Source organism: Euprymna scolopes, chromosome 14, assembly GCF_053919585.1.
Source record: "Euprymna scolopes isolate OS-2025 chromosome 14, ASM5391958v1, whole genome shotgun sequence".
NCBI classification, from domain to species: domain Eukaryota; kingdom Metazoa; phylum Mollusca; class Cephalopoda; order Sepiida; family Sepiolidae; genus Euprymna; species Euprymna scolopes.
The window spans coordinates 97,970,382-97,995,903 of NC_136495.1; the positions used below are offsets into that span (position 1 = coordinate 97,970,382).

Genomic DNA, 25,522 nt, shown 5'->3' on the forward strand with positions numbered 1-25,522 from the left:
AAATCTGAACACCTTTTTGTTGAGCACAAACAAAGCTTCTTTCCAGTTTTCTATATAACACAAATCCTTGAAATTCCAAAAAGGAATTTGTCTGCATTTTTCCATCTATAATTTATGGTGCTATACCTCATCTCAGATATATATTTGGTTTTATTCTAAATATCATTTCTTTTCCAACTCTAATTTATTTTTGTTTGGCTTGAAGTGAACCTAACAGTATTTCAGTTAGAAATATTTTTCTTTGACTTAGTTATTATACAAATTAGTAGGATTACCTGGGGCAAAAGTCTATTAAAACTACTTTAGCTTTACCTCTTTCTGTCTCCCTTCCCCATTCCCTTTCTCCTCTGCCTAGCCCAGCCCATTCCTCTCTCTCTCTCTCTCTCTCTCTCTCTGAACATGCACACACACAATTCTTTTATGTAGATTTCTCAAAGAATTAGTCGCTATAAGCAAACAATTTCTTACTTAAAAATTACACTTACTTTCAGTTAGTGCATGAAATGTTTGGAAAACTGACCCTTCCTGAGACATTCTGTGGTAGTTTAGGGTAAAAAAATTTTTCCTAATTTTAGATATTATTCATCCAAAACAAATCTGATAAAGAATATACCAACTGTGGGTACTTGTTTTGTCGTTTTAGACTTTTAGTTTGACAGACACATCCACACAACTTATTTTCTCTAGATTTAGAGAACAATTTTGCTCAATTTTTTTATTTTTTTATACTATTTTGAAATATGAGCTGTATTATCATTGGAGGTTATCTTATGCTTTGTAATATGATGACTATTTCTTTTGTTTTTGATTCTGTTGCTGTCACTTCACAAACTATTTTCAGGCATGGTAATGAAGTTTGATCCATTTTAGCAACATTTGTTTGTCTATAATCAAACTAGATGAGAATACTTCTGACATAAATGCTCCCATGTTTAAACATGTTCATTTTGACTGGAAACAACTGCTATTCATGCTATGTGTCTCAAAAATTGCATTACCACTTGAATGGGCATTTAGATCAACTGCAAGATAAACCATTTAGAAGATTCATTTGAGACAAAGAAACCTACCTGATATTTGTGGAGTATGGGTTTCATGGTTTTGAATGATCTTAAATCAAAATAGCAATGCTCTCAGCTTTGTAAAATACTGATGGGAAGAGTATTTGATAATTTATAAAAATTGTGGCTGAAAGAATCTGAGCAAAAAAATCTATTTAGTTATTAAAAGTAGTTTTCATATTATTAAATATTCATTTTGACTTAAAATTCTTTTTCTTTTTTTTTACATAAACATGACATCAGGCCAAATTTGGTAGGCATATTGCTTTCCATATAGGCTTTTTACATAATGTAGACACTTTTCAGCACGTTTTTCTCAATTTTAAATGTGTAATACTTAATGGATTTGTAATAAAAATAATCATTTACTAATATATAATAAAAATAATATAAGACTACTTTCAATGCTTAAACAAATTCTTTCTTGCGTTTTTCTATGGCCACAATCTTTATAAATTACTCGGCAGTTATTTGAAGTCTTGCATCTAAAAGATCCTTATAAAATCCGTATAAACACATAAAAATCGTAATGACCTTACATTATAAAAAGAAAAAATGTTTATCAAAGTTTTTCACTTTTTTTTTACCAATGGAGAAAAAAAGAAACAAAACTTTGTGTTATTTAATTTGTTAGCTTGCCATGATAGTCATTTTATTTACTAATCTCGCATTAGCGGAAATCTGGTCAAATTTCACCTACATGTCAAACATTTGACAGCTGTGTTCAGTTTAGATTGGTCAATTAGTTTGATCGTAATTTGTTCTCAAAATTTGTATTCTGTGTCCCAGTTAACTTTCATTGAAAAAATGCCAAGCATAGAAATCAGCAAAATGGAGTTTTTATTAATTTTCATGTATTTTTAATAAATATATCAATCTTTCTGTAAATTCCATAAAAAGAACACATTTATGAATTCACCTTAAATTCAACTAAAATATTCATTGTTGATATTATTGTAAGGGTAGCAGTAGCATCACTGTATAAAAAAAATCCAATGAATACACTGGATTGTAAAATCTTAAAATCATGAAAATAAAGCATACTAGTTAATTAATTTTTTAAAATAAACAAGGTTTGTAAAAGTGAGATGACCCCCCTTCCCCGAACATTCTATTTTATTTTAAACTAGAAAGATAAAAAGATGAAATTGTGCTTATTTTTTGCCGGAGTTTTAAAAACTTTTTATTATTTTTATTTTTTTAACTCGTTAAAAGAATGTCATAAAAATTTTCCAAAAAATTAAGCATATTTTTTCATATTTTTCATAGAAAACATTAAAATTCTGTGTCTATTATCACTGTGCACATAATGTCATAAAATTACTATTCATCTTTTATGATGTCATCCATTAAGTTTAATTATACTGATACCATGAACAATATATTTTTTCATTTTTCTCTGTTGATTGTGGTATGTTGCTGATCCTGTGCAAGAGGTCCACCTTTTCAGGTTTTGCCGCCTTTGCAATTATTGCTGATAGCCCAAGTCACTCCTATTGAAGAAAATGCAGACTGGGTTGCCCAAGCATTTTTTTGTACAGACCAAAATGCTCTTTCTCAGGAGCACTGGCTCTTCAAGTCCACTTTCTGAGCACAGTGTCCCATTTTCTCTCCATGGGAGAGAAATAAATAGCCAAGCTATGCTTCAACATGTATTAAATATTGTTGGCTAGTCTAATCAAATTTAATTTAGCTCTCAAAATTTTTTTAGTTTTTGGTTTCCTCAATTGAAAGAATTTTTTCTAATTTTAATTGAATTACATCACATTTTATTTATTACATGACTTTTGTGTTGATTTTTATCAAAAGCAAGAAACAAGTTGAAAGTTTTAAGGATTTTGATTACAATTTTAAAATCTGATTCATTGCCTTTTTTTTTTTTTTTTTGTAAGTGATGTGACTAATACCATAAGTGTCAGTAATTTTCATCTCCAATTAGTGTACTAATAATTAGTTTTAAGAGTCAAATTTAAAACATTTACTTGCCACAACTTTTGAATCATAACTTCATAGCTTAAAGTCCAAGTAAAATGAATAGACTTGACAAAATCTTTTTTTTTTTTTTTTTTTTTTTTTTTTTAAATTCCGAAAGCATTCTCGATATTGAAAGCTGTAATGAAAATACTTTATTTTTAATTTATGTTTTTCATCTGTCGATTAAAATGGTTAACACTTTAAGAACATGAAGTGGAAACAATTACACATGAAATTTAAACGGTCCACTCATCACTAAAGGAGATGCACAAGAAATATTGTATACAAGCAAATTTTACATAATACAATTTTCCATTATAAATATATATATTCACTAGCATGGAGACCTAACATTGCCCGGAATTAAATGAGGATCAACAAATGTCTTACCATACCATATTTTATCATCAAAATCGGTGAAATTTACCATTTTTCAATCAAATTCATTAATTGCTTGCTTTGCTTGGGGACACACCATGGTGCACCGGAAGAAAGCTTCATATGCCTCCCTGCAGTAACTTAGTCCATAATACATTGTAGTTTTGCATTGTAAATAGCCTATTGATTTTATAAACTTATTATATAATAGTTTGAATTAGTTTAAAATGCAAAAGTAGCATGATTCAATTGTGCCTTAAACAGAAACATTTATTTCAAATGCGCCCATATTATATCAAAGAACCTACTGTTGATTTTATGTCAGATCTTTCTGCTTGCGTAGGGATAAAACTTTTCAACTCTACTTGTGATGTCAGACTGTATAATATGTTAACTTTAGTTCAAATTGCCTGTTCTTTCATTGGATTTTTTTGATTACCAATACTTAGGTTTTATATCAGATTATCTTCACTATCTAAGAACACTGCTAAATACAGAAAGTAAATTTGTGTAAAATTAAAAGAGAAAAAAAAAAAAAAAAAAAATCGGTCCAGCCATTTCAGAGTCCATGGGAAACGAACTTACACACACACACACACACACACACACACACACACACACACACACAGTTCCTTTTATATAATAGTAGAGATAATATATAAATTACTAGAAGGTTGCTAAGGATTGATTGAGGATTACTGTGCTTTTTCACTATGTTCTTAACACCATACTACTTTCTTCATTTTTAAACCCTCCCCTTCCTCATTTCACCCCTTAGCTGAAATATTCAGAAAATCTTTGAATCAATGCCTTATACATATGATTTAAATTTCATTAAAATTGTGTATATGTATTTGAATTTTTTAAGCATGTTTTGTCTGCATGGGTCATTTAGAGATGGTGGCATAGAGATTTAGCACCATTTCTGTATTGTCTTCTCTCAGAAAATTTGATACATATGATTTAAATTTCCGAAAAAATTGAATATATTTGAAGTTTTAAGGATTATGCGATCATATCACCCCCCTCCCCTTAGGGTTGTACTTAGTCCAAAACGCTTTGTCTTCCCCCAGTAAATTTAATGTAAAAATAAAATTTGAGATTTCATGAACATTCTCTATCCGTTCTTTATATAGGTAACACAGAAATATCACAAAGATTTAGCAATGAAAAATAAAATGAGTCAAATCAGAATTTTCATGAAAATAAGGGTTTTTGTTTTGTAAATTTTCCAACTTAAAAATTCAAATGTTCATATGAAAAAAGAAAAAAAGTATGGATAGATTGAGAAAACAAGTCTTTTATCAATCTCATGAATATCCTGTTTTATAGTGAAATTATACTTCTTTTGTTGTTTTTCTCTAAGCATTGCTAATCAAAACAGGTGGCCTAGCAACAAAGATTAAAAAAATTTTTGGATGCCTTCCAAAAAAAAATTCGGTTGGAAAGGGGAATAACCATGTGTATTATGGTTATTTTTAACATTTAATACATAAAACTATATTTTACACAAATTATTTCACCATAGTGTATTTGTGTGGCCTTTATGGTGATATTAACTTTTTTTGTCACAAAGTGCTTTAAATGCCCTGTTAGAAACTTTCCTCCATTATCTTACTCTATTATAAACACTTAACCAAATGTAAAGTATTTTCATAAATTTTTTTTTTAGGCCACTTTGTCAACTTGTACTGTAGTACAATTAATCTGGTAGCATGATCAAAAACTAAGTGGGTATCCTTAAATTTCTTCATGTTTAAAGTTACACATTCACCATATGATCATAACTGAAGTTTTTGGTAAATTTACACAATTTTTCTGCTTGAAGCACAAATTCCTCTTTGCGGACAATGTCATTAATCTTAATAACCTCCTAAGGCTGGATGAGTAAACTAACAATGTAGTTTGAGAGTTTTTATTTTTGCAGTTCATTTTTTTATATGCAAGTATAATTGTAATAACTTTAAAAGATTTCTTTTGACTTCTTTTAGCAGATATTGTGACTTAGACATCATTCTTTATGCTTGTCTAGATTGTGTTATATGTATATTTACTCTTTTGTTTTAAACATTAATTTCATCTCCACTTTCTATATATTGTTCAGATAACAACAATGCTGTATCTGTTAGTCACGACTTTATAATCTGTATCAATTGCAGCTGGATAAAGAAACAGCATCTTTGCCATCTCTTAAGACATTTTAGTTTTACTAATTTTGTTTTATCTACTATTATACAAAAGGAACTTTGTATACAAGTTCATTCCTTATGGGCCCCAAAACGACCGGACCAATTGTTATGAAATTTCACACAAATGTACTTTATATATCTGGCATTGTTCTTGGATAGGTTTTGTATCAGAATCTTGTCGATAAGTATTGATAATCAAAAAAATCTGATGAAAGAAGAAATAGGTGATTTTGAGCAAAGTTTATATTTTATACAGCCTAACATGACAAGTGCATTTGAGAAGTTTTATTACCATACAAGCAAAAAGGTCTGTCATATAAAATAAAGTGATATGACAAGGGCATATTTAATGAAATGTTTGTTTAGAGCACAATTGAACTAAGATACTTGATTTCTTTCATTTTAAACTTAAATTCAAGTCGTTACATATACAAATAATTTTTGAAAATTAGCAGTAATTTTTCTACAATTCAATGTAGGCTACAAGTCACTGCAGGGAGGCATGTGAAACTTCCTCCTGGTGCAATGCAATAGGTCCTCAACTTGAGCAGGCAATCGTTAATCTTCATTTAATCTCAGGCAATGTTGGGTATCACTATTAGTTTATTTTATAGACATAAAATTGATACAGTGAACTGAGTTGGTGTATGCATGCATGCATATGTAACTGATTATACCACGGCTATTATATCTCGGTGGTCGTGATTATACTCCAAGATTAACAGTTGGCATTTGAATTACCTTCCTTGAAAATTATCTCTTAAATAAAAGTTTATATCAAAATTATTTTGTTGAATTTTTCAAGTCATGCCCAAATAGCCTTTAAGCTAACAGATCAAACTTTGTTATATTGCTACTAAAATAGTAATAAATGAATATTGACTAGTTGAAAAAGTATTTCACTACAATAAGACATAATAAATTATGTAGTCTACATTAGATAATCTATATTATGAAACCTTTATCATGACATTCTCTTATTTTTAATTCAAGAATATATAAAAAATACTTGTCTGTCTTACAACTAAAACAATTCTCTTTTTACGTATGAGTTTAAAAAAAAAATGGGCAATCATATAATAAATGTAAGCTATTCTTTTGTTTTGGATTACTATCATACACAGAAAACTAATGTTTATGCACAGCAAAATTATGCTATAAAATGATTATATAAGTGAGATGCGCATCCAACATTGCTGAAGAGATTTAAAAATATTTAAGCCATAATTCAGGTAAACAAACATATTGGCCACATAACCTAATTCGCCTGTTTAATGTCAACATGCTACGTAAATACCACTACTTGTGAAAAAATGGAACCTGTAGATAGCTGGGCTTTTTTTCTTTTTTTTCTTTTTTTTTTTTTTAAATTTTTTTTATTGATCAGAACGTCTAGATCTTAATTGTGTGAATCTATCTCGCATCTCGACAATTTTAACAAACTCCAACAAAGAAATATTTGTAGAAGAGAAAGAAATTCTAATGTATTGGAAAGTAAAGCTTATCTTGGCAGCAAATGTGTCACCAGAGTGTATACAAAAGAACCTGTGGTGCAGTGGATAGAGTACTTGGTAAAGTTACTCTTCTGGAGGTTGAAGGTTCAATCCTCAGTGTAGGCGACGCTCAAAATACAATTGCAAATCATGGCTGACAGAATCATAGCATACTATCACCGTGAATTAAATAAAGGGTTTCATTTGAAATTCCATGCAGATTCTAGAGTTTGGTCAAATATGCCTGAAGAAGGCCAGAGGTTACATCAATTGAAATGCAAAAATAACTTTAACAGTAGTCTGGAGAATCCAAATAATACAGGACATTTATTTTGTTGAAAATAATTATTGATGAGAAATTTTTATTTATTTTATTTTTAAAATTACTAAAATTTTAAATTAGAATTTATAAGTTAAGAAGGCAATACAATTTCAAACAGAACTTTTGTTTTAATATAATCTATATCACTGTGTCATGGGTCCTTGTAGTGCACATACAACCTTGCAACCATATCAGTTGTAAAAGGCCAAAAATATTTCCATTTGCTTGTGGTCCTCCTTACAATGGGAGAGAACGAAGCTAATTATCTAAACTCCGGCATCCTAATTAATATCTGTTTAAAGCGCAACTCTTGTGCATTAACCCCAGAGGGCAGACATTTATTTCATTGTTCAAAACAGTCGGATGGTTGTCTCTTTACTCTGATCTTCATTAATGATCCTTTTTTACTCCCTCATTCACTAACCTGAATATGCAGACTTGTCATTTTTTTTCTTTGTCTACATAAATGCCATCTATAATATAAATCTCACCTGTCTGTTTAAATGTATGTATGTCTGCCTAAAACTTTCAACAGAGGCAACGGATTTTCACAAGATCGGTATCATTTTATAAGTTCAACCCTTCGGACAACAAATATCGAAAAATTGTCCAAAAACATTAATTCCTTCACCCTCAACTGGATACTTTTCTACAGGGAGGAGTTGCTTTTTTCACCACTATTTTTGAAAGTCATCCCCTCTTTTCAATTGTCTAGCCTTAATTTAAACTTAATTCACTTCCGGTTTGGTGATGGTCGTAACAGCCAACACATCATGTTTTCTTCTTTTTTTTTATTCTCGTTTTCTATTCCTCCTTCGCAGTACGGGTTTGAGCCTGCCTGCCTATTACCTTTTTTTCAACACACACCTCCAAACACCTGGGCAATGCTGGGCACCCAGGCTAGTCTTCTATATATAAAACGGCCGCAAGCGTTTTTGTATGTCCAAGAGAGACTTTTTTTTTCTCCGGGCTTCTCACGTTGGTTACTATTTTGGAGAAGTTTCCTAATACTTCCTAGATCATAATATCTCGGATGCGAAAATGGACATCATCTCTATCTTTATTTTGATAGACTTTTAAAAAATTCCCGCCTTTCTGCCGTTTGTTTGTCTTTTTCGTATAAATAAAACAAAACTAATTGAAGCAAAGTTGATCGCCTGACCTTCAGGGCGTCTAGAAGGCAATCTAGTCAATGTGGGGGAGACCCTTCAATATCAGATAATTGCTATTCATTTGGGCACTGCCAGAGTTCCCCCTTTTTGGGGGGGAGCTGGCTTTTCCCAACATTGTGGCGATATAAATATGGCAAATCGCGGAAAGCTTTAATTAGCCTTCAGCCAAATTTAAAAAGGAACACTCATTTCTGCACCTGAATCATTCTTAACTTAAACTATCTGCTATGGCGTAATGGTTAGCAAGAAAGACCAACCACCCTACGTTTTCAAGTTCAATCCCACTTCTCTCTTTCTCCATCTTTTTAAAAAAAATTTTTTATTTCGTCTTTTAATTACCAATTCTTTTTCACATTATTTTCCTCTTTTGCAGTACGGGTTCGAATCTGCCTACTACCACTTTTTTCTTTTGTTCAACATACACACCTACAAACACCCGGCCAATGCTGGGCACCCTCGCTAGTGCAGTATAAAGCTCAAGAATAGGGTCTGGTGACAATCCTAAACCACATCTGTATTTACCAAATACTGCCATGTAGCAGATTGGATCCATTCACTTGTTTTCTTTCTCATCATAAATGATTGACTTTATTATCAATTTTGTTATCTACAATGGGCATTCCAAAAGTAACATTGCCTATATATATATATATATATATATATATATAATGTACATTTGCACATGCATAGAGGAACACTTAAGTAGACTATATATATATAATTTTAATTAAAAAGTTGAAAAAGCTATAAAAACGAGAGGTGTACCATTAGACAAATGACTTTTTGTGCTACAGAATTTATTTTTCTCCATAATCACCATTCTCAATGCACTTTAGCTCGGAATTAAATGACACATCTCTATTTCTGATACACGGTCATAACAGGGATTGCTTTTTTAGTCTCATACTGTCAGAGAGCTGAAACTTTAATGCGTAAGTTCAGTTTTGCAATCCTCTCTGATTCAGGCAAAAAAAAAAAAAAATAGCAGGCATTACTGCTGGAAAGTTCCCTGTATTTATTTTATGGATTCTTTTTCCAATGATTATGCAGGCAATGGAAATGTTTCCAATGAACTATGCAGGCAATGAAATGTGCTACTTTGATATGTATCTTTTTATCTTATGTTGAGAGAGAGATTTTTCCCCTGTACCAGAAGTAGATTTCTAATAAAAAATCTGTTTTGTTATTTTTCACCATACAAAAATTCAGTTGTTTACATTCATCTATTTCACTTTAGTCTGGATCAATGTTTTATTTATTTCATTAATTATTTAATTTAGTCACTTCAATTATCTAACACTGTTATTAACTAGATACAATCTAGTAAAGACTTACAACAATAACCGAAAGGCAACTACACAAAATTAAACTTCGCTGAACATGAAAAATATTTGCTATAATTGTAACAAAATTAAATGAAAACAAGTCTCTGGAAAGTTATATTTGTTGTGCTGATGAATCGCAAAACATCTGAGCTTTTTGAGGTATCGAAATTAGAAAAATTTGTGCCTATTTTCCAATGCGAAAAACAATTGTTTTTATTTGTTTTTATTTAGAACTTGATTTTTCATAGCTTTTATTAGTGATGAAATGATAAAGATTTATTGATTTTTAAACTGTCAGTAAAACAAAACTCACTCTCACAATTGTATTTTGTGATTGTGAAAATAAAATATATTACAGTAATCCAACCCCCTCCCCACCCACCCCAAAAAATATATTTAGAAATTTAAAATGAATTGGAACTGGGTAATTTAGAACAGAATCAGTAATTCTATCAGAATCAAGGGAAAATACTATGATCGTCTGATCACTAACATATAAAGTATGTGTATGAACGATCTATGATCAAATATTTATTGTATTGTGATATCAGGGCAGTACAAATGGGACCAAGAATTTAATCTAGTTAAGAAAAACATTTGTACTTAGATTTGAATATTTACGTGTGTGACATCAAAATAGCAACATACGACAAACACAAAGCTTTAGAATAAATGCAACTTATTTAATTAACAGATAAAAGTTTTGTAGGAAATGTGGGTCTTTTTATTATTTTTTTTTCCTCATGATAAAAGAAAATGTAGCTGGGTCAACTTGAAATAGAAGCAATGTTGAAAGTTGTATATATTGTTTTTTTTTTTTGTTTTTTTTTTTTTCGTTTTGCTTCTCCCTTTTTTGCTTTGTTCTCACTTTTCTTTTTTATATTTTCATCTCTCTCTTCCTTTATTCTGCTATGTTATCACTTTCCTTTTAGGTATCTCTGCATATAATCTCAATTTTTCGACTTGATTATCACTTGGTATAAGTTCCTTTTCTCTCAAAATCATGTTTGTAAAAACAAACTTCTCGGTACTGGTCTATTCTGGCTTCTGCTGATCTGTGAGTTCTCGAATTGTAGAACCTAGATCGAAAAGATGCAAAGCCTTTTCTAGAAGTCAGTTGACGCACTGTTCAACAAGAGAAAAGATGTTTGTCTATGGAGCATCTTTGTGTTCTGGTGGTTTTCCAATCAACCTTTTTGACCCATCTTGTTATTTTTAGCAACAGTCCCTCATCTTGGGGTCAAGAATTTAGGATGTCAACCCAATATCACAAGGTAATTGGTATTCCTGAATGGTCTATGGGCATTTGTCACACAATCCTAAGGTACTGTACTTGGGAATAGATCTAGAAATGAGTCTTGCTGATCTTCACTATCTGGGAGGCTGGTTGGGAACGAGTTATAGAGAAGCTATGTGTGCTGCTACCATCTGCATCTGTAACTCTAGAAACGTAGATTCCATGAGCAGAGCTTCTTTCTCAGAAGTGCACGATTGGAACTTTCTTCCGTTTGCCTGTTTCCCACCTGACTACAACTTGGATGTCTTCAAATCCAACATAAACAAATTCCTGACAAATCGCCCCCTTAAGTAAGACACTCTATCAAATCTCCAATACTAATGATTACTACAATACTATCTCATTGATTACTGTACACGCAATAACCCTTATCCCTAAGTGGCCTCCGGGCCTTGATAAGTGGTGACCCCCATGTAAAAAAAAAAAAACGAAAAGTCAACTACTGTGATGAACATGAAAATCCCCAAATACATGTACCTGGGTGTTAGTATTTAAGGAGTGCTGCATTTATACTGCCAAAGATATGGTTGATTAGGGTACAGTTCTAATTCAAGGAGAATCGTAGAAAAAATATAAGTAACCAATGTAGTGTTGAAAGGCTAGTATAATGCTTATGAAGACCTGATCATCTGATTCTAGACTGTGCTCCCTAGTTAAGGCGGGGAGGTTTAAGAATGTCTGTGCATATATCTGAGTCTTTATGGCAGAAAGGGAGTTATTCTGTAATGTTAAAGCAGAGGGGCTTGCGGAGTGTAGGCTATTTTCATTTAATGCTAGAAAATTTATTAGGAGAAAAGATTCTAGACCATTTAGCTTACTAGATATTTGAATTCAAACATCAGGGGAGAAAGCAAATTAGTTTTATTTGAGTTGGTGTCTGGATTTAATATGGTTTTTGCTTTGAATGTCATTTCATTTGGTGTGTGTGTGTGTTTTTTTTTTTTTTTTTTTTTTTTTTTTTAGTTTGAAGGTAGAGTGGGTTGGGCAAAGTAGATCAGTTTGATGCCAAATATGTTTCAATGCAAACTATTAGCTGAGTCTTATCTAGATGGTTGTGGCCTTGAGAAAGCCTACCAGAGATAACTGCAGAGCCCTTTCTATACATATGGCATTACAGCTATTTTGATATTATACAACTGATAATAGAGTAACCACTCTAAACACTACCAGAGTTAGGGCTCCTGTATTATCAGTTGGAAACAGCAGCCAGACAAACTGTCAAATCTGTACCCTCAACTTATCAGACAAGAGTGGCCCAGACCAATCGCATGTGAATGAATGAATGACAAGCAAGTATGCTCCGTTCAAGAGATGGGGGGGGGCTCAATGAGTAGAAGAAAGGGATGGCAGCAGCATTTATTGTTCTAGTTAGGAAACAGTCAATCACTGGTTGTCTCTGAATCTCTAATTGTATCTCTGTGTCTGGCTAATAGACAAAGGAGTATGAAAGCCAGGTGATAGGTAGAGCCTACCTACTCCTTAAACAATTTAAGTTTGCAAACCGGATAATTTGTTAATCACCAGTTGTAGGAAAATCTTTTCACAGTAGTTTGGTGCAATGACGTGTGTAGTCAGTACCACAGTTTTCCTTCTCTTAAATGGTCTGACAAGGTTTGCAGGTTCATCACACTGAGAGGTAATTCTGCCGCTGGATTCCAAACCAGGTATTTCTATGCTCCACCAGGAAAAATATAAATATCTACTTTTGTAGATAACAGTACAGAGAAGGGGGAGTGGGGATGGAAGGAAAAAAAATAATCAAGAGACTTGTTTTCAAGTCAAATCTCGAAAGAAAATTTAAATAATGACTAATGACACTAGTCATATGTGGACGCACATATCCCCTGTTGTCATATTTGATTTTCTGCATTGGAGCACAAAAAATATGAGGGTAGTTCTAAAAGTAAAGCCTATTTTATTTATTTATTTTTTTATTTTAACTAAAAAAAGTTGAAGAGCTACAAAGACGAGCATGGTACCATTAAAATGAGCAACATTTTGTGCTCCAGAATTAATTTTGCTACATAGTCATCACCATTCTCAATGTATTCTTGCCAGAAATTCAAAGACTCGTCTAACACACGTCCATGACAGGGTTTTCTTTCTTAGTTTCATATTGTCAATATCTGCAATGGAGATGACACTTTGAGGTCATGAAAGTATAAGTTCAGTCACCATGACAGTGAAATTTGCAATCCCTTCTGATTTATTCAAGTGGAATTAAAAAAAAAAAAATAGGAGGCATTACTTTTGGAACACTCCTTGTAATTTGAATAATGCAGTAATTCTGACATTGTGTTTGCAATCAATTGTTTAAAAGTAAGTCATTCTTACTGCATAACTTGTCATTGATTTTTTTTTTTCTTCATTTCTATTACAGATTTGGAAAGCCAGAGTTGCAGGATATGAAGAAGCTAAAAAATTATTTATTAGCCTCGATGATGAAAAAAGCCCAGAGTTTGCCAAGTACCAAGGCCTTATTAAAAAATTAGTAGTTGACAGTAATGCTGTAGCACAGGAGAAAGCCTTGGAAGCTGTATTGGCCTATGTGGAGAATGCACATGTAGCTGGAAGGTAAATATTTTTTTTTCTTAAAAGACTAAGTTGTTTACCAGCAGATATTGATAGTAACATTTAGTGTTGTTATGACTAAGATACTTTCTTTTTACAATTACAAGACTTTTCAACCATCGATTGCCATGATTAATAATTTACTTGAGAGCTCTTTGTTCAAAACTTCATGGCTTAACGTTCACAGGCAACATAAATTGGAACATTCAAAACATTTTCAAAGATGATGGGCTCTCTATTGTGCTAGAAAATTAATAACACCTGCCAGTATTCTGCATCTTTACAAAGCTACCATTCGCCCATGCATGGAGTATTTTTGTCACATCTGTGCTGGTGCATCTACCATTAATTTCTCCTTAAACAGGGTCTAAAAAAAGTCTTCAACCTAATAGGTCCTGCACTATCAAACAAGCTCTAATTCCTGTCTTATTGCTGCAATGTTGCATCCCTGCGCTTATTTTAGAAATATTTTAGTGGAATGTAGTCTGATGAATTTGTAGTACTTGTTCCTCCTTAGCATAATTACCCCTGACTAACCTGACAAGTAGCAAAATACCACCCCTTCATTGTTAAGGTTTCTAAATACCAGAAAGCCTTCTACTCTAATAGTTTCTTCCTTCAAACTGTTAGACTTTGGAATTCCCAGTCTCCTGCTTCCCTGGCTGTATTTAAATGCAGAAATTTAAAGATAATGTGAACTGATATCTCACTACTCAACTTTACATAGTGTCCCTGTAGATATAGTCCCAAAAGAGTTAAAAACAAAAAATGAAAACCATATTTTATTTTTATATTAATGAGTCATCACTTACCAAAAGCAACTAGAGGATAAGCTTTGTAGATTTTCCAGTTCAATGATAAAAGAATTGAAAGCTATGAATAGAATAGACAAAACTTAATTACTTAACAGAACAACTTAACAAGTGTTTGCTTAATTTTGAACTTGAAAATGACCATGTGTAGTCCATAGGGAAGTAGTCCTGTGACATTGTGTTCCACAAATAAGTTCTTGGAAAGAAACACTGTTTAGAGATTCTGAGTAAGAAAAAAAAGCTCTTAGTAGTAGATCTTGCTGTGAATTTTTTACAAGAAGAAAAAGATTAGGGTCCAGTAAAATATCTTCATTGAAAATAACGATTGAACCAAAAAAGACTAGCAGCATCCTCTTCTGTGAGGAAGACTAGAGAACAGAAGTTATTCTCTACTAGATTGTGAAGTTGATTTTGTGCTATGTCCGAGCAAGACTGTACTTTATCACCTCTTCATATGTGACAACAATACTCCACTTTAGGACATATGTAACTTAAAATAAGATGATTGCATTAGGAATTAGGTATTTTTTGGAGCAGTAGGAATCGCCCAAACATATTCCAATAACTCTGGCAACAAATTGGATGTAAATCTTCCATTTTGGGTCTGGATTAAGTGTGTCCTCACTTATCAAAGCAAGGGGCTTCTTCAAGGAGAAAGCTATCCATTGCAGCGGAGGAAAACAAGCATCTGAGCATTAGGGATAAAAGGATAAAAGCAGAGTATCTTTGTTTTGGACATGTTAAAGAAACAAACCACTTTTTCCCAATTACATCATGTGCATCAGATAAGAAGAGAATATCATCTTGATTATTAATGCTCTTCAAAGTACTGCCATAAACATGCATACATGTCAACAAATGATCTCAGAATATGATCTCTTAAGATCATTAATGAAAATCAGGAAGGGAGGCATGCTGGTGTTGATACTATGCACTTTTGTCCTTCAATAACTACTTTTTTAGACCTACTGGAGAAAACAGATTTGATGGTTGAGAAACATTTCCAAATATTTGATAGTTAGCAAGTTTATCAAACCAACCTTTGTCCCAGACCATATCAAAAGCTTTTGATATGTTAAAGGTGATCATAAAAGTAAAAACTTTGTCAAGAAATTCACTGATCCTATGCGATATTAATCAACATGTCAGCTGTTGATTTTGCAGGATGAAATCCATATTGCTTGTCAGTAAGTAGTTTGCTTTTACTGAGGTGATTGACAACTTGATTCATCAGATTCGATCAAGTTATTCATGATGCACAGGACATTTATCCACCTGTAAAGAAATGCAGACGACTAAGGTAACATATTTTTAAATACTGGACAAAGAGATGGAAAGCATTAGGGATAGGAATATGTTGTAGCAATATTCTTAAGTACAACTGGAATATTGTTGCCAACAATTGCATTGTTGGCATAAAGTTTCTTGATGAGTTTGACAATATCCTGGGCAAATATATTGATATTAAAGTATTTTTAGTGGTATGAGGAAATTCTGAAAATAGGTAGCCTCGATTACAATGGATGGCATTTAATGTAAAGTTGTGTGTTATATGCTGAGATCACTTCTGGTCCATTAATGATAGGTGGAATAGAAGTGTTACATCTGTTCGATATAATGTGCTGATTGCTAACTCTCAAAATATGTATATCATAGTTTTCTCTTCGTCTCCATCCTGACTGTTGATTCTAGTGTATGGCTATCACTAAGCAGGTACAAAACACAGTTTACAATTTACACACCTAATAAAATCAACACGCATATATATATATATATATATATATATATATATATATATACACATACAAGGGTTGGACAAAATAATGGAAACATCTTGTGAATTTTGCATCAAAAGATTTTTTTTAAACCTTTAAGAATTGAAAAAATTGCCAAAATCTTGGTTACATGTTTTCAGCAAGATATGAGTCTTTCTGGTGTGGTCCCATGAATGTCTACAGCACTCTTGAGAGGAAAAAATGTGCTGGTGCAAGACTTTTTCTGCCCTTTCCCCTTTCCAACAGTGTGTTTTCATTATTTTGTCCAACCCCTGTGTGTGTGTGTGTGTGTATATATACATATATATATATATATATATATATATATATATATATATATATATATATATATATATATATATATTTGTTTAAACTTATTGAACATGTGTATGATTTGTTGGAGATATCAGCTATCTGCTTGTTGCTTGCACTCTTTTGCTCATCTTGAGTCTGTCTCTGCAATCTCTTAAAACCGGTCTATGTATCTCAAATATATCTACCTGCATCCAGAAATCCTAATTGTTCAGTCTTTTTATTAATAGCTCTCAGCTGACCACCGCTATGTCCGCTTGTTCTCTAGCTCACCCTCTCCATCATTATCTGGTCATCCAGAAAGCTAATAAATAATTGCCATGCTGTCATTCGTCTGGAGAATTCAATGAATTCACCATATTTTTTATTGTCATGTACTTATTTCTTTCTAAAATTTTTTTAGTGTCTCAGCTGTGTAAGAGTTAATGGGGCTCAGTCTATCATGTATATTCCTTCTGAACATTACCCTGCCATATAATAATTATAGGTTATTCACTTTATCTGTAACTATAAAAAAATTTGAGCTCCTTAAATAAATACTTCTAAGTATCCCAAATCATTCAAGTTATTCGTACATTTTATGTACCTGATGTATTGATTTGTATTGCATATTTAACAATTTACACAACCTGTTGTATAGCCTTTTGATGAGGGCAGAATATAGATTTTATTTACTTACCTTGGTCTTCAAATGCTATAGTTGGAAATGACATCAATAAACTGAAAAAATAGCACCCCATACAATCTCGGATTACTTGGCCTAATTGGGATCTCTGCCAGAAATCAAATTAAGATGCTAGAAACATTGTTGCTAACATTGCCCTATATATTGTTCAGTGTGTTGTGATAACATTTCTATTTTCTTTTTTTCAATATTAATTTATTTTTTAAATTCTTATCTTTTCTTGATATTTTTAAAAAAATTTTTATTTTTATATAATTTCAGAATTTGTGCAGAAGTGATCTCTGGTATTGTGACCAAATGCTTGAATGCCAGCAAAGCTAAAACGAAAGAACTTGGCAATGAGATTATAATGATGTATATCGAAATTGACAAGCCAGACATTGTCCAGGTTGGTGAGACTTTTCTTTTAATATCTATCATTGAATCCCTTCTCCTAAAAGCTAATAAATGGCTGAGGTTTGGATTTTTTTTTTTTTTTACGATTCAGTGTGCTCAGTTTTGTAAGTTGATTTCTAAATTTCAATCTTGTTTCAATTACTTTTAGTATCTTGTTTTCCAACATTCTGCTAACATACTTCCTAACTTCCAATATGTCTGGTACTGGAAGCAGTGACAAGGCAAATAAATCCCTTCATTTTCTTTTCTCTCATGCCTATATCTGCCTTGTGCATACACTCTGTTTTTCTGATCATTCTTTTTTATTTAATAATCATTGAAACGTTTTTTTTCTTTTTTCTTTTTTTGTCTTATTTTAATTAAGAATTATTAAAATTAGTTTTCTTTTTTTTTTTTTTTTTTTTTTTTTTTTAAAGAATTATTGAAAACACATTAAAATTAAATTCAGGGCTATGAGAGGGACCAATGATGAAAACTTGGATAGTCATCTGCAAAAATTCCTTTGGTGGCAGAGAATCAAAACCAATTATTTTGGGAATATTATTGCATATATTTTTTATGTTTGAAATTTTGTTATTTTGATTTTAATAATTTCATTTGTTATTTTGATTACAATAATTTTTATGCTTTCATTAACATATTTATTATTTAAATTCCAAAGAAAAGTTTTTATTTGATAAATATTTTTTTTTTATAAAATTTCAAATAAAATAAATTTATTTTTTAATTTTGTGATTAAAAGGGCAAATAAAGACTTATTTTTATCTGTATAATTTTGTTAATTTTTATTGTATATTTTTCAATGTTTTTTTTTTTATATTTTATTTCAATAACCACTTCACATTAGAAATACTGAAAAACAAAAGTTAAGGAGCTGATTTGTCTTGTCATTGTTTTCGATAGCACTACGTCAGAAATTAGGAAGTACGTCAGTTCACTGTACAGCTTTTTGAAATTTTTTTTTTTTTCTAAAATATTTAACACATTAAAAGTATGTATATATTTATTATCATTTGCAAAAAATTTGAATTTTCTGTTTTGAAACCAGAGGATAGTTGTCCTCACCTTTCATAACTAATAAATTGACAATAAAGTCCGATTTTGATATTGAATATCCAAAAGCTACTTTTAAATCTTATTACAAGATTTCGATAAATCTTGGAATAAAGTTTGAAAAGTAGCTTTTGGATATTCTATGGAAATTATCCACTTTAATCTAAATAAATTGATTTCATCTGTTATTGTTTTTCTAATATTTTTGGGTGATGTATTAATAGATGACCCATTTTCTGAAATTACATTCTATAAAACATACTCTCGGTTAATTGATTATCCTTGTGTTAAATTGAAATATGTAATCTGTAGATATTCTATCATTATTTGTAACTACAAATCTTAAATTGTAAATTTTATTTCCTAATGTTTTGAAAACATCATGTATTCTTTTCATCTTCTAAACTAGATATTCAATAGTTTCACTACTTCCCAAATAATGTGTCCAATTATCACCATTCATTCGATTTAATCATGAAGTAAAATGTTCTTTTTTCAGTATTTTCAATTTAATCTTGATCAGTAGATGATTGGAGTGAACAGTCTTCTAACATTTAGCACTGAGTTTTTTTTGTTTTTTTTTCTTCTGATTTTAAATGTTCTTAGTATATTTTAAAGAAATTGTTCTTGAGCTGTATTTATTATTTAGTAATTTAAGATCACTCAACAATTGGATTTTTTAAGCTCCATAAATTTCTCTTGGGATGATTTGACTTAACTTTATGAGTGCCCACCCAATGCCACTACTTGTGAAAATACCTTGAGCCTTCTTTTGGCCTGCCAATCCATCAAGACATCTTGTGAAACTTCCTAATACTTGCATGTTGGTTTCATTCAGAAAGGGTTATCTTATTAATCAATTATTTGCCTCCCTCATTTAAATTTTTTTTTTTTTTTTTTTTTTTTTCAATTGACTATTATTCAAAAATATAAATGCTATGTGAACCAGTTAAAAAAAATGAATCTTAAATTTGACATTGATTTAGAAACCTGTCAAATAGAAAATACTTCTGGTTTTAAAATGCTTGGGAATGTATTAAAAAATTGAAGCATAAATAAGAAATAATCTCTTAAATTCTTTAATTTTCGTCATGTGCTTATATTTGCTAATAACATATGTGAACCCTCCCTCCTCATTTTTAGAATACTTCAAATTAGAATAGATGAGAATAGGAATTTTTAAGGGCAGGCATCAGTGGATTAATATGAATTATTTTTCGATGTATCTGTACATTTCTATAAAAGGTTCTGTCCATTCGTCTTTGGTTTCTTCTTCCATTAATCTGCCTCCATTAAAGTTCATGACCGATAATAGCTGCAGACCTCAAAAGGTTGGTAGTGTTTGATCTGTACTGCCTCCCTTGAATTCTGCAAGGTCGGCTGGCAGCATTTTGTCTCTAATGCACATATCTGGGTGCGATGTTGGGTCATCCCTGTTAACGAAGCACTTTTAAAGAGGAGGTTTTGTCGGTCCGGCCACACTGCATAGCAACACCTGAGTTTATTCACAAAGCAATAGCTTCAGAACCATTCCAAAACTGGCAAAGATGCCCGAGAGCTCAGCGGAAGATGATCAAAGCTGACATCAAACCTACCTCCGGTTCACAGGTTTACGATGTTCATTGCTGGTCCCCACAACTGTCTTGGCTGCTGTGAACTGTCGTGTGTGGTCTGCTTTCATCCAGGATAATGTATGTTCTATAGAAAGAGTCAACTCAAACTATCTTGGATGAATGTCATCAAGTTTTTCTCAATTCTATTTGAAATAACATTTTCATTACTAAATGTGTGGATTGAATAGAAGCATCTTAAGTATATTTGTTTTTTTCTTTTTTTAGGAAGAACTGCTGAAAGGTGTTGATAACAAACAACCCAAAATAGTAGTTGGTTGTATAATGGCTCTTACTCGAGCTTTGAGGTATGTTTGTTTTCTTTCTTAATTATTTCTTTTTATTTTTAATTGGTATATATTAGAGTGATTAAATATATAATTGATATGAAAAGATATATCAAAGGATTTGTCAGTTATAGCTCTTGCTCTCCATCGTAAATTTTTTTTTTTTTTATTGTAAATATTATGTACTGCTTCTAGTGTGTAACTGTGTGCATGTGTATAATATATATATATATATATATATATATATATATATATAATTTTTTTTTTTTTTTTTATTATAAGAAAGTGTGACCATCCTCTCATTTAAACTTCCGCTCGACAACCGGAGCATAACACATGTGGTTCTACCGAGCAAGACTAACTTTGCTATTCCTTTCTACTCCAAGGGATTATCTTCACCATAACAAAATGAAGAAAAACTCTCTGACCAGATTACCTGCCTACCCTGATAAAGCTATTTCTAGTGACATATTGTGCAAAAAGAGATAAAAATGATTTTATCATAATATTTAACACTTTGATGTTTTTCAAAATTTTTCATTTATTCTAATATATATATAATAGATATTCTGTTATCTTTTCCCTCTGTCTTGTTTAACCCAGCATCATTGAGGACACTAGCTTCTAAGGTTGCTTATTTTTCCTTGTCTCGTATCACTGTCAGGTTTAATAGCTCCATTTTCAAGCTATGTAGCTGTAGAAATTGCATAATCATAGTGGATGGTGTACAACTTATTTCCAACTGTTCTTTCGGGTATATGTTCCCTGGACTTGTTGCTGCATTTGATATTCAACTTTTTACAGATTTTCCAGTAGAGATATTTACACACTGCATTGTGTTGCATCATATAGTAATCGTTTTCCAGCAGAAGCTTACAACTGGATTTCAGGTGGCTTACACTCTCTACTTTTGTGTGGCAAAACCTGCACTTGTTGTTATTGTTGAGACCACTCATTTTTTTTAAAAGCATTTGTCATCAATCTTTGATTTTGGACAGTTATTATAATTCTCTCCTGATCATAGTGTAGTCATCCTCTTTTTAGCCAGTCTATAGAGCTGTCTTTATCTGCCTTATAGTTCTGAGTGAATTCACTCAGAAAATACCTGCCAAGCTATTCTTTCAGTTTTTTGCAATGGAAGTTCTTGGTGTAATTTTTGTGACTCTTTTGGGCTATTTCCATGGCAGACTTTTTTTTTTTTTTTTTTTTTTTTTTTTTGATTCTGTCTTATTTGTAAGACAGTTTTGTTCAAAATCTTTGGCCAGTTTCGTGATGGGGGGGGGGGGTCTGCTGGCTCTTTATTTGTGATGTTGATGTACGATTTTGAGATTTGAATTTTGGGAGTTCATCATGTATTGCCCAGTGCTCATGATAGTGGCACAATGCTGATGGTCAGTCTCTGAGAGACCCATATCTCCTGCTCTTCTGGGTATATACAGCCTAGGCAGACATTGTGTTTCTTTATGTTATTCTGCACACTGTTAACATTTTTCTCATTTGTGTGTATGTCTATTAAAAAGGAAAAAGCCATATCGTTTAACATAACACTTTCCTTGTCCTAACTTAAAAATAGAGTCTTTCCTAAACTCATTACTTTTGTTTGTTCAAGAAGTTGATATATATTATGTATGGATAGTGTTAGGTATGATTATAACCAAATGTTTCATCACTAATTAAATTAATGCAGTGCAACTTAGATCAGGAATTATTCTCTTTGAAAAATAAATGTTTTTAATCAGGCTTGAATATTTAAATAGTGAAGGATAACAAGTACAAATCTTTTGAATAAATTACGTTTCTGAAATCAATTGTAAAAGTGACCTAAGGTTGAAGGTTCAATCCTCAGTGTGGGCGACCAAAATATACATTTGCGAATTACTTAGGTACTATCCAGTCATGGCTGACAGAACAAGAGCATGTTACCCCTGTGAAGTTAATAAAGAGTTCCACTCGAAATTCCGTCCAAATTCCTGCGTTCAACAGAAACATTTCCGAGTTCAACAAGATACACCTGAAGAAGGTCGGAGGTTATATCGATCGAAATGTTGTGAAAATCACACTCAAGATGAGAACAGTAGTCTGATGAATAATAAATAACATTTATTCAAAATGTATTAAGTAACAATGGAAAAAAAAAAAAAATGAAATAAACTGGATTTTTGTGTAAAGTAGTGAAGGCATTTATGCATAATTTTTGTTTGTAATAAAAAGTAAGCTGGGTTATTTTTTATCCGTATCGCATATAGTTTCTCATTTTTTAACTTAAATTTTGAATCCTTTTATATGATAATTTTTCTTATTTGAGCAGAAAATTTTTGGGAATTTCATTAATCTGAAATAAGTGTCTTTTTTCTTTTGGCTTTGTTTACATTTTGTGTTTGTGGATATTCTTGTTAACACTTTATACATTACTGGAAATTAACAAGTTGGCATATACTCTTCTCATACTGTTACACAACAAGCAGGTTAAAATGTACATTTTCATTTCAGGATATTTATTGTGATAGGAAGAGAGTTTAACAACACCAAGTGCTTATGTGAAAGGGAGGGAGATAAAAGATCAACCAAAAAGAAATTTAAAACAAAATGAACTCTTGTTTTTATGTGCATCAGTTTTTTTTATTTTACTCCCACACTCCAAAGATGGATTAAAAATGTAACAATAGTCTTTGTCATGCATTTTGATGAATGCATTTATTTTTTTAAATTTTATTTATTTATTTTTTTTTTTTTACTACAAATCAAGGCTTGAATTTTAGATGTAAATTCGAGATATGTATGTTATGTTAGTTCTAGCAATAAATACAGAATTTGTCTTAAAAAACAAAAAACCCATAGAAATGATACAAAATAAGTTTTAAAATACAGCTCTACTTGTAATTGAGCACTATTTTATAAATCCTAACTTGTAAGTTCAGTATTTGTCATATTTCTATTTACTTGCTTTCTCACGAAGGCAGAGTTAGACACAAGATTGGTTTTTAATGTGGGGAAACTCCAGCTCCCCAAAAAGGGGCACTCTGGATAAGAACAAAAATAAAAATTGCCTCAGTCTAAGAGGACAGACAAGGTGAAGTGTAGTATATATAAATTTCTTAACTTTGACATGTGTTGATAAAGCAATTAAGCATTTACAGCTTTTATCATTTGTTTATGATGTCACACTGTTTTTAGCAACTACCATTCCTTTATAAAGTTATATATATGATTTTCAGAATGTGAATTTATATATATAATAAATGAACCTGATAAAGATATTTTTCTTTTTATAAAGCAAACCTATCAAGATAGTAAAAGCTCTACACAGTTAATAGGAGCAATTCATATATTAAATAAAAAGATGAAGAATAAAAGTTACCTAGAACTTTAGTGTATTGTCTGATCAATAAGGAAGGAAAACTATTTCTGGATGTTTTTCCTTTTTCTTCTTTAACAGTCCTTATTATTTATTCCATACTCTGATTTATACCTATATTTTATTATCATTTCTAATCTAAATGTGCTGAAGTCGGTTTTCATTGGTATATGCTTATATCTGTATAACGGCAACTTTTCTCTTATAAGAAACATTTAGCTTTGAAATGCCAACCTGAAGAGGTTTTCTGCCTTTTGAGAAATTTTTTTTTTTTTTTACTGTAATAAACAAGTCCTTTATTGTTTCTCTGAATTAGAATTAAAAAAAAAAAAAAAAAAAAAATTGCTTAAACAATTATAATCCGTGCATAAGTTGAACAAGAAATTTATTTTAAAAGACAAAAAAAAAATTTTTTTTAATATAAAAAAAAAAAAAACTACTCACAGTTTGAAAAAAAGAAAGCAGTTCTGGATCAATGCAGCAAACGTTTGTGTATTTTCTTTGCTTTGTGTTTTTCTCTTTTTTAGCATAAAGATCTTTTTGGGCTTTACAATAAAAGATGCAAACAATTTCTTTTATAATAGTTTTGTTTACTTGTGGAAATTTGACGGAAATTCTATTGAAAATAGTTTTTTTGGGTTCTTTTCTTTTCAAAAATCTTGCCAAACTGAGGAAATTTTAAGAAAAACAATTCGGGGCACCTTTTTCTTGGGAAAAATCTAAGAATTTGAACAGGAAAAATGCTGAAAAACAAAGTCTAAATAGCTAAATAAAGCTTTTAATATTCTTTTTCTTTGAATTTATATTATGAATTAAAAATCATTTGAATTTATATTATGAATTAAAAATCATTTGAATTTATATGAATGAATTAAAAATCATTTGAATTTATATGAATGAATTAAAAATCATTTGAATTTATATGAATGAATTAAAAATCATTTGAATTTATATGAATGAATTAAAAATCATTTGAGCTCAAGAAACCTTTCGTTAACTTTCTTTTTAGAGAATACTCTGAAATAATCTTGTTTTATTCTCTTATATATTTTTTTTTTTTTTTTTTTTTCTTTACGATAAATAATTAATATTAACAATTTAGTCACACAGACTACATAATTTCGGATTTCTATCAGAAAGATAAATAGTTCAGTCTGGGAACTTCCATTCAAAGTTCACTGAAAATATTTTTGACATTTTGGATCTTTCTTTTCCAAAACATTTTAAGACAAATATTGCAATTCTTAATATTTTGACTCTGTCAAGATATTTAATTTTTTACCCAGGTTAACTTTGGAGTAGAAAGTTTTTTTTTTACGAAAAGATATCAAGGCTCAAAAGAATCAATTTTGAGAGCAATTGTCTTGACTTGTTACAACATCTTTATAAAGATTTTAACAAAGAAACATTTTTAAGAGGGGCAGAAATGTTTCTCCGGAGGCTAGAAAATGGCCG

The 25,522-nt window shown here is 31.1% G+C and overlaps 1 protein-coding gene across 3 annotated transcripts in view; it reads left to right on the plus strand.

Moving 5' to 3' along the window:
- The window catches only part of LOC145293193 (cytoskeleton-associated protein 5-like), a 212,062-nt gene that overhangs the window by 54,397 nt on the left and 132,143 nt on the right, over nt 1-25,522 (plus strand). For all 3 annotated transcript variants that reach the window (XM_080139687.1, XM_080139686.1, XM_080139688.1), the window contains exons 3-5: nt 13,592-13,785; nt 17,628-17,754; nt 20,654-20,733. In XM_080139687.1, coding sequence (XP_079995813.1) covers nt 13,592-13,785; nt 17,628-17,754; nt 20,654-20,733 — 401 coding nt within the window. The remainder of the gene's footprint in view (nt 1-13,591; nt 13,786-17,627; nt 17,755-20,653; nt 20,734-25,522) is intronic.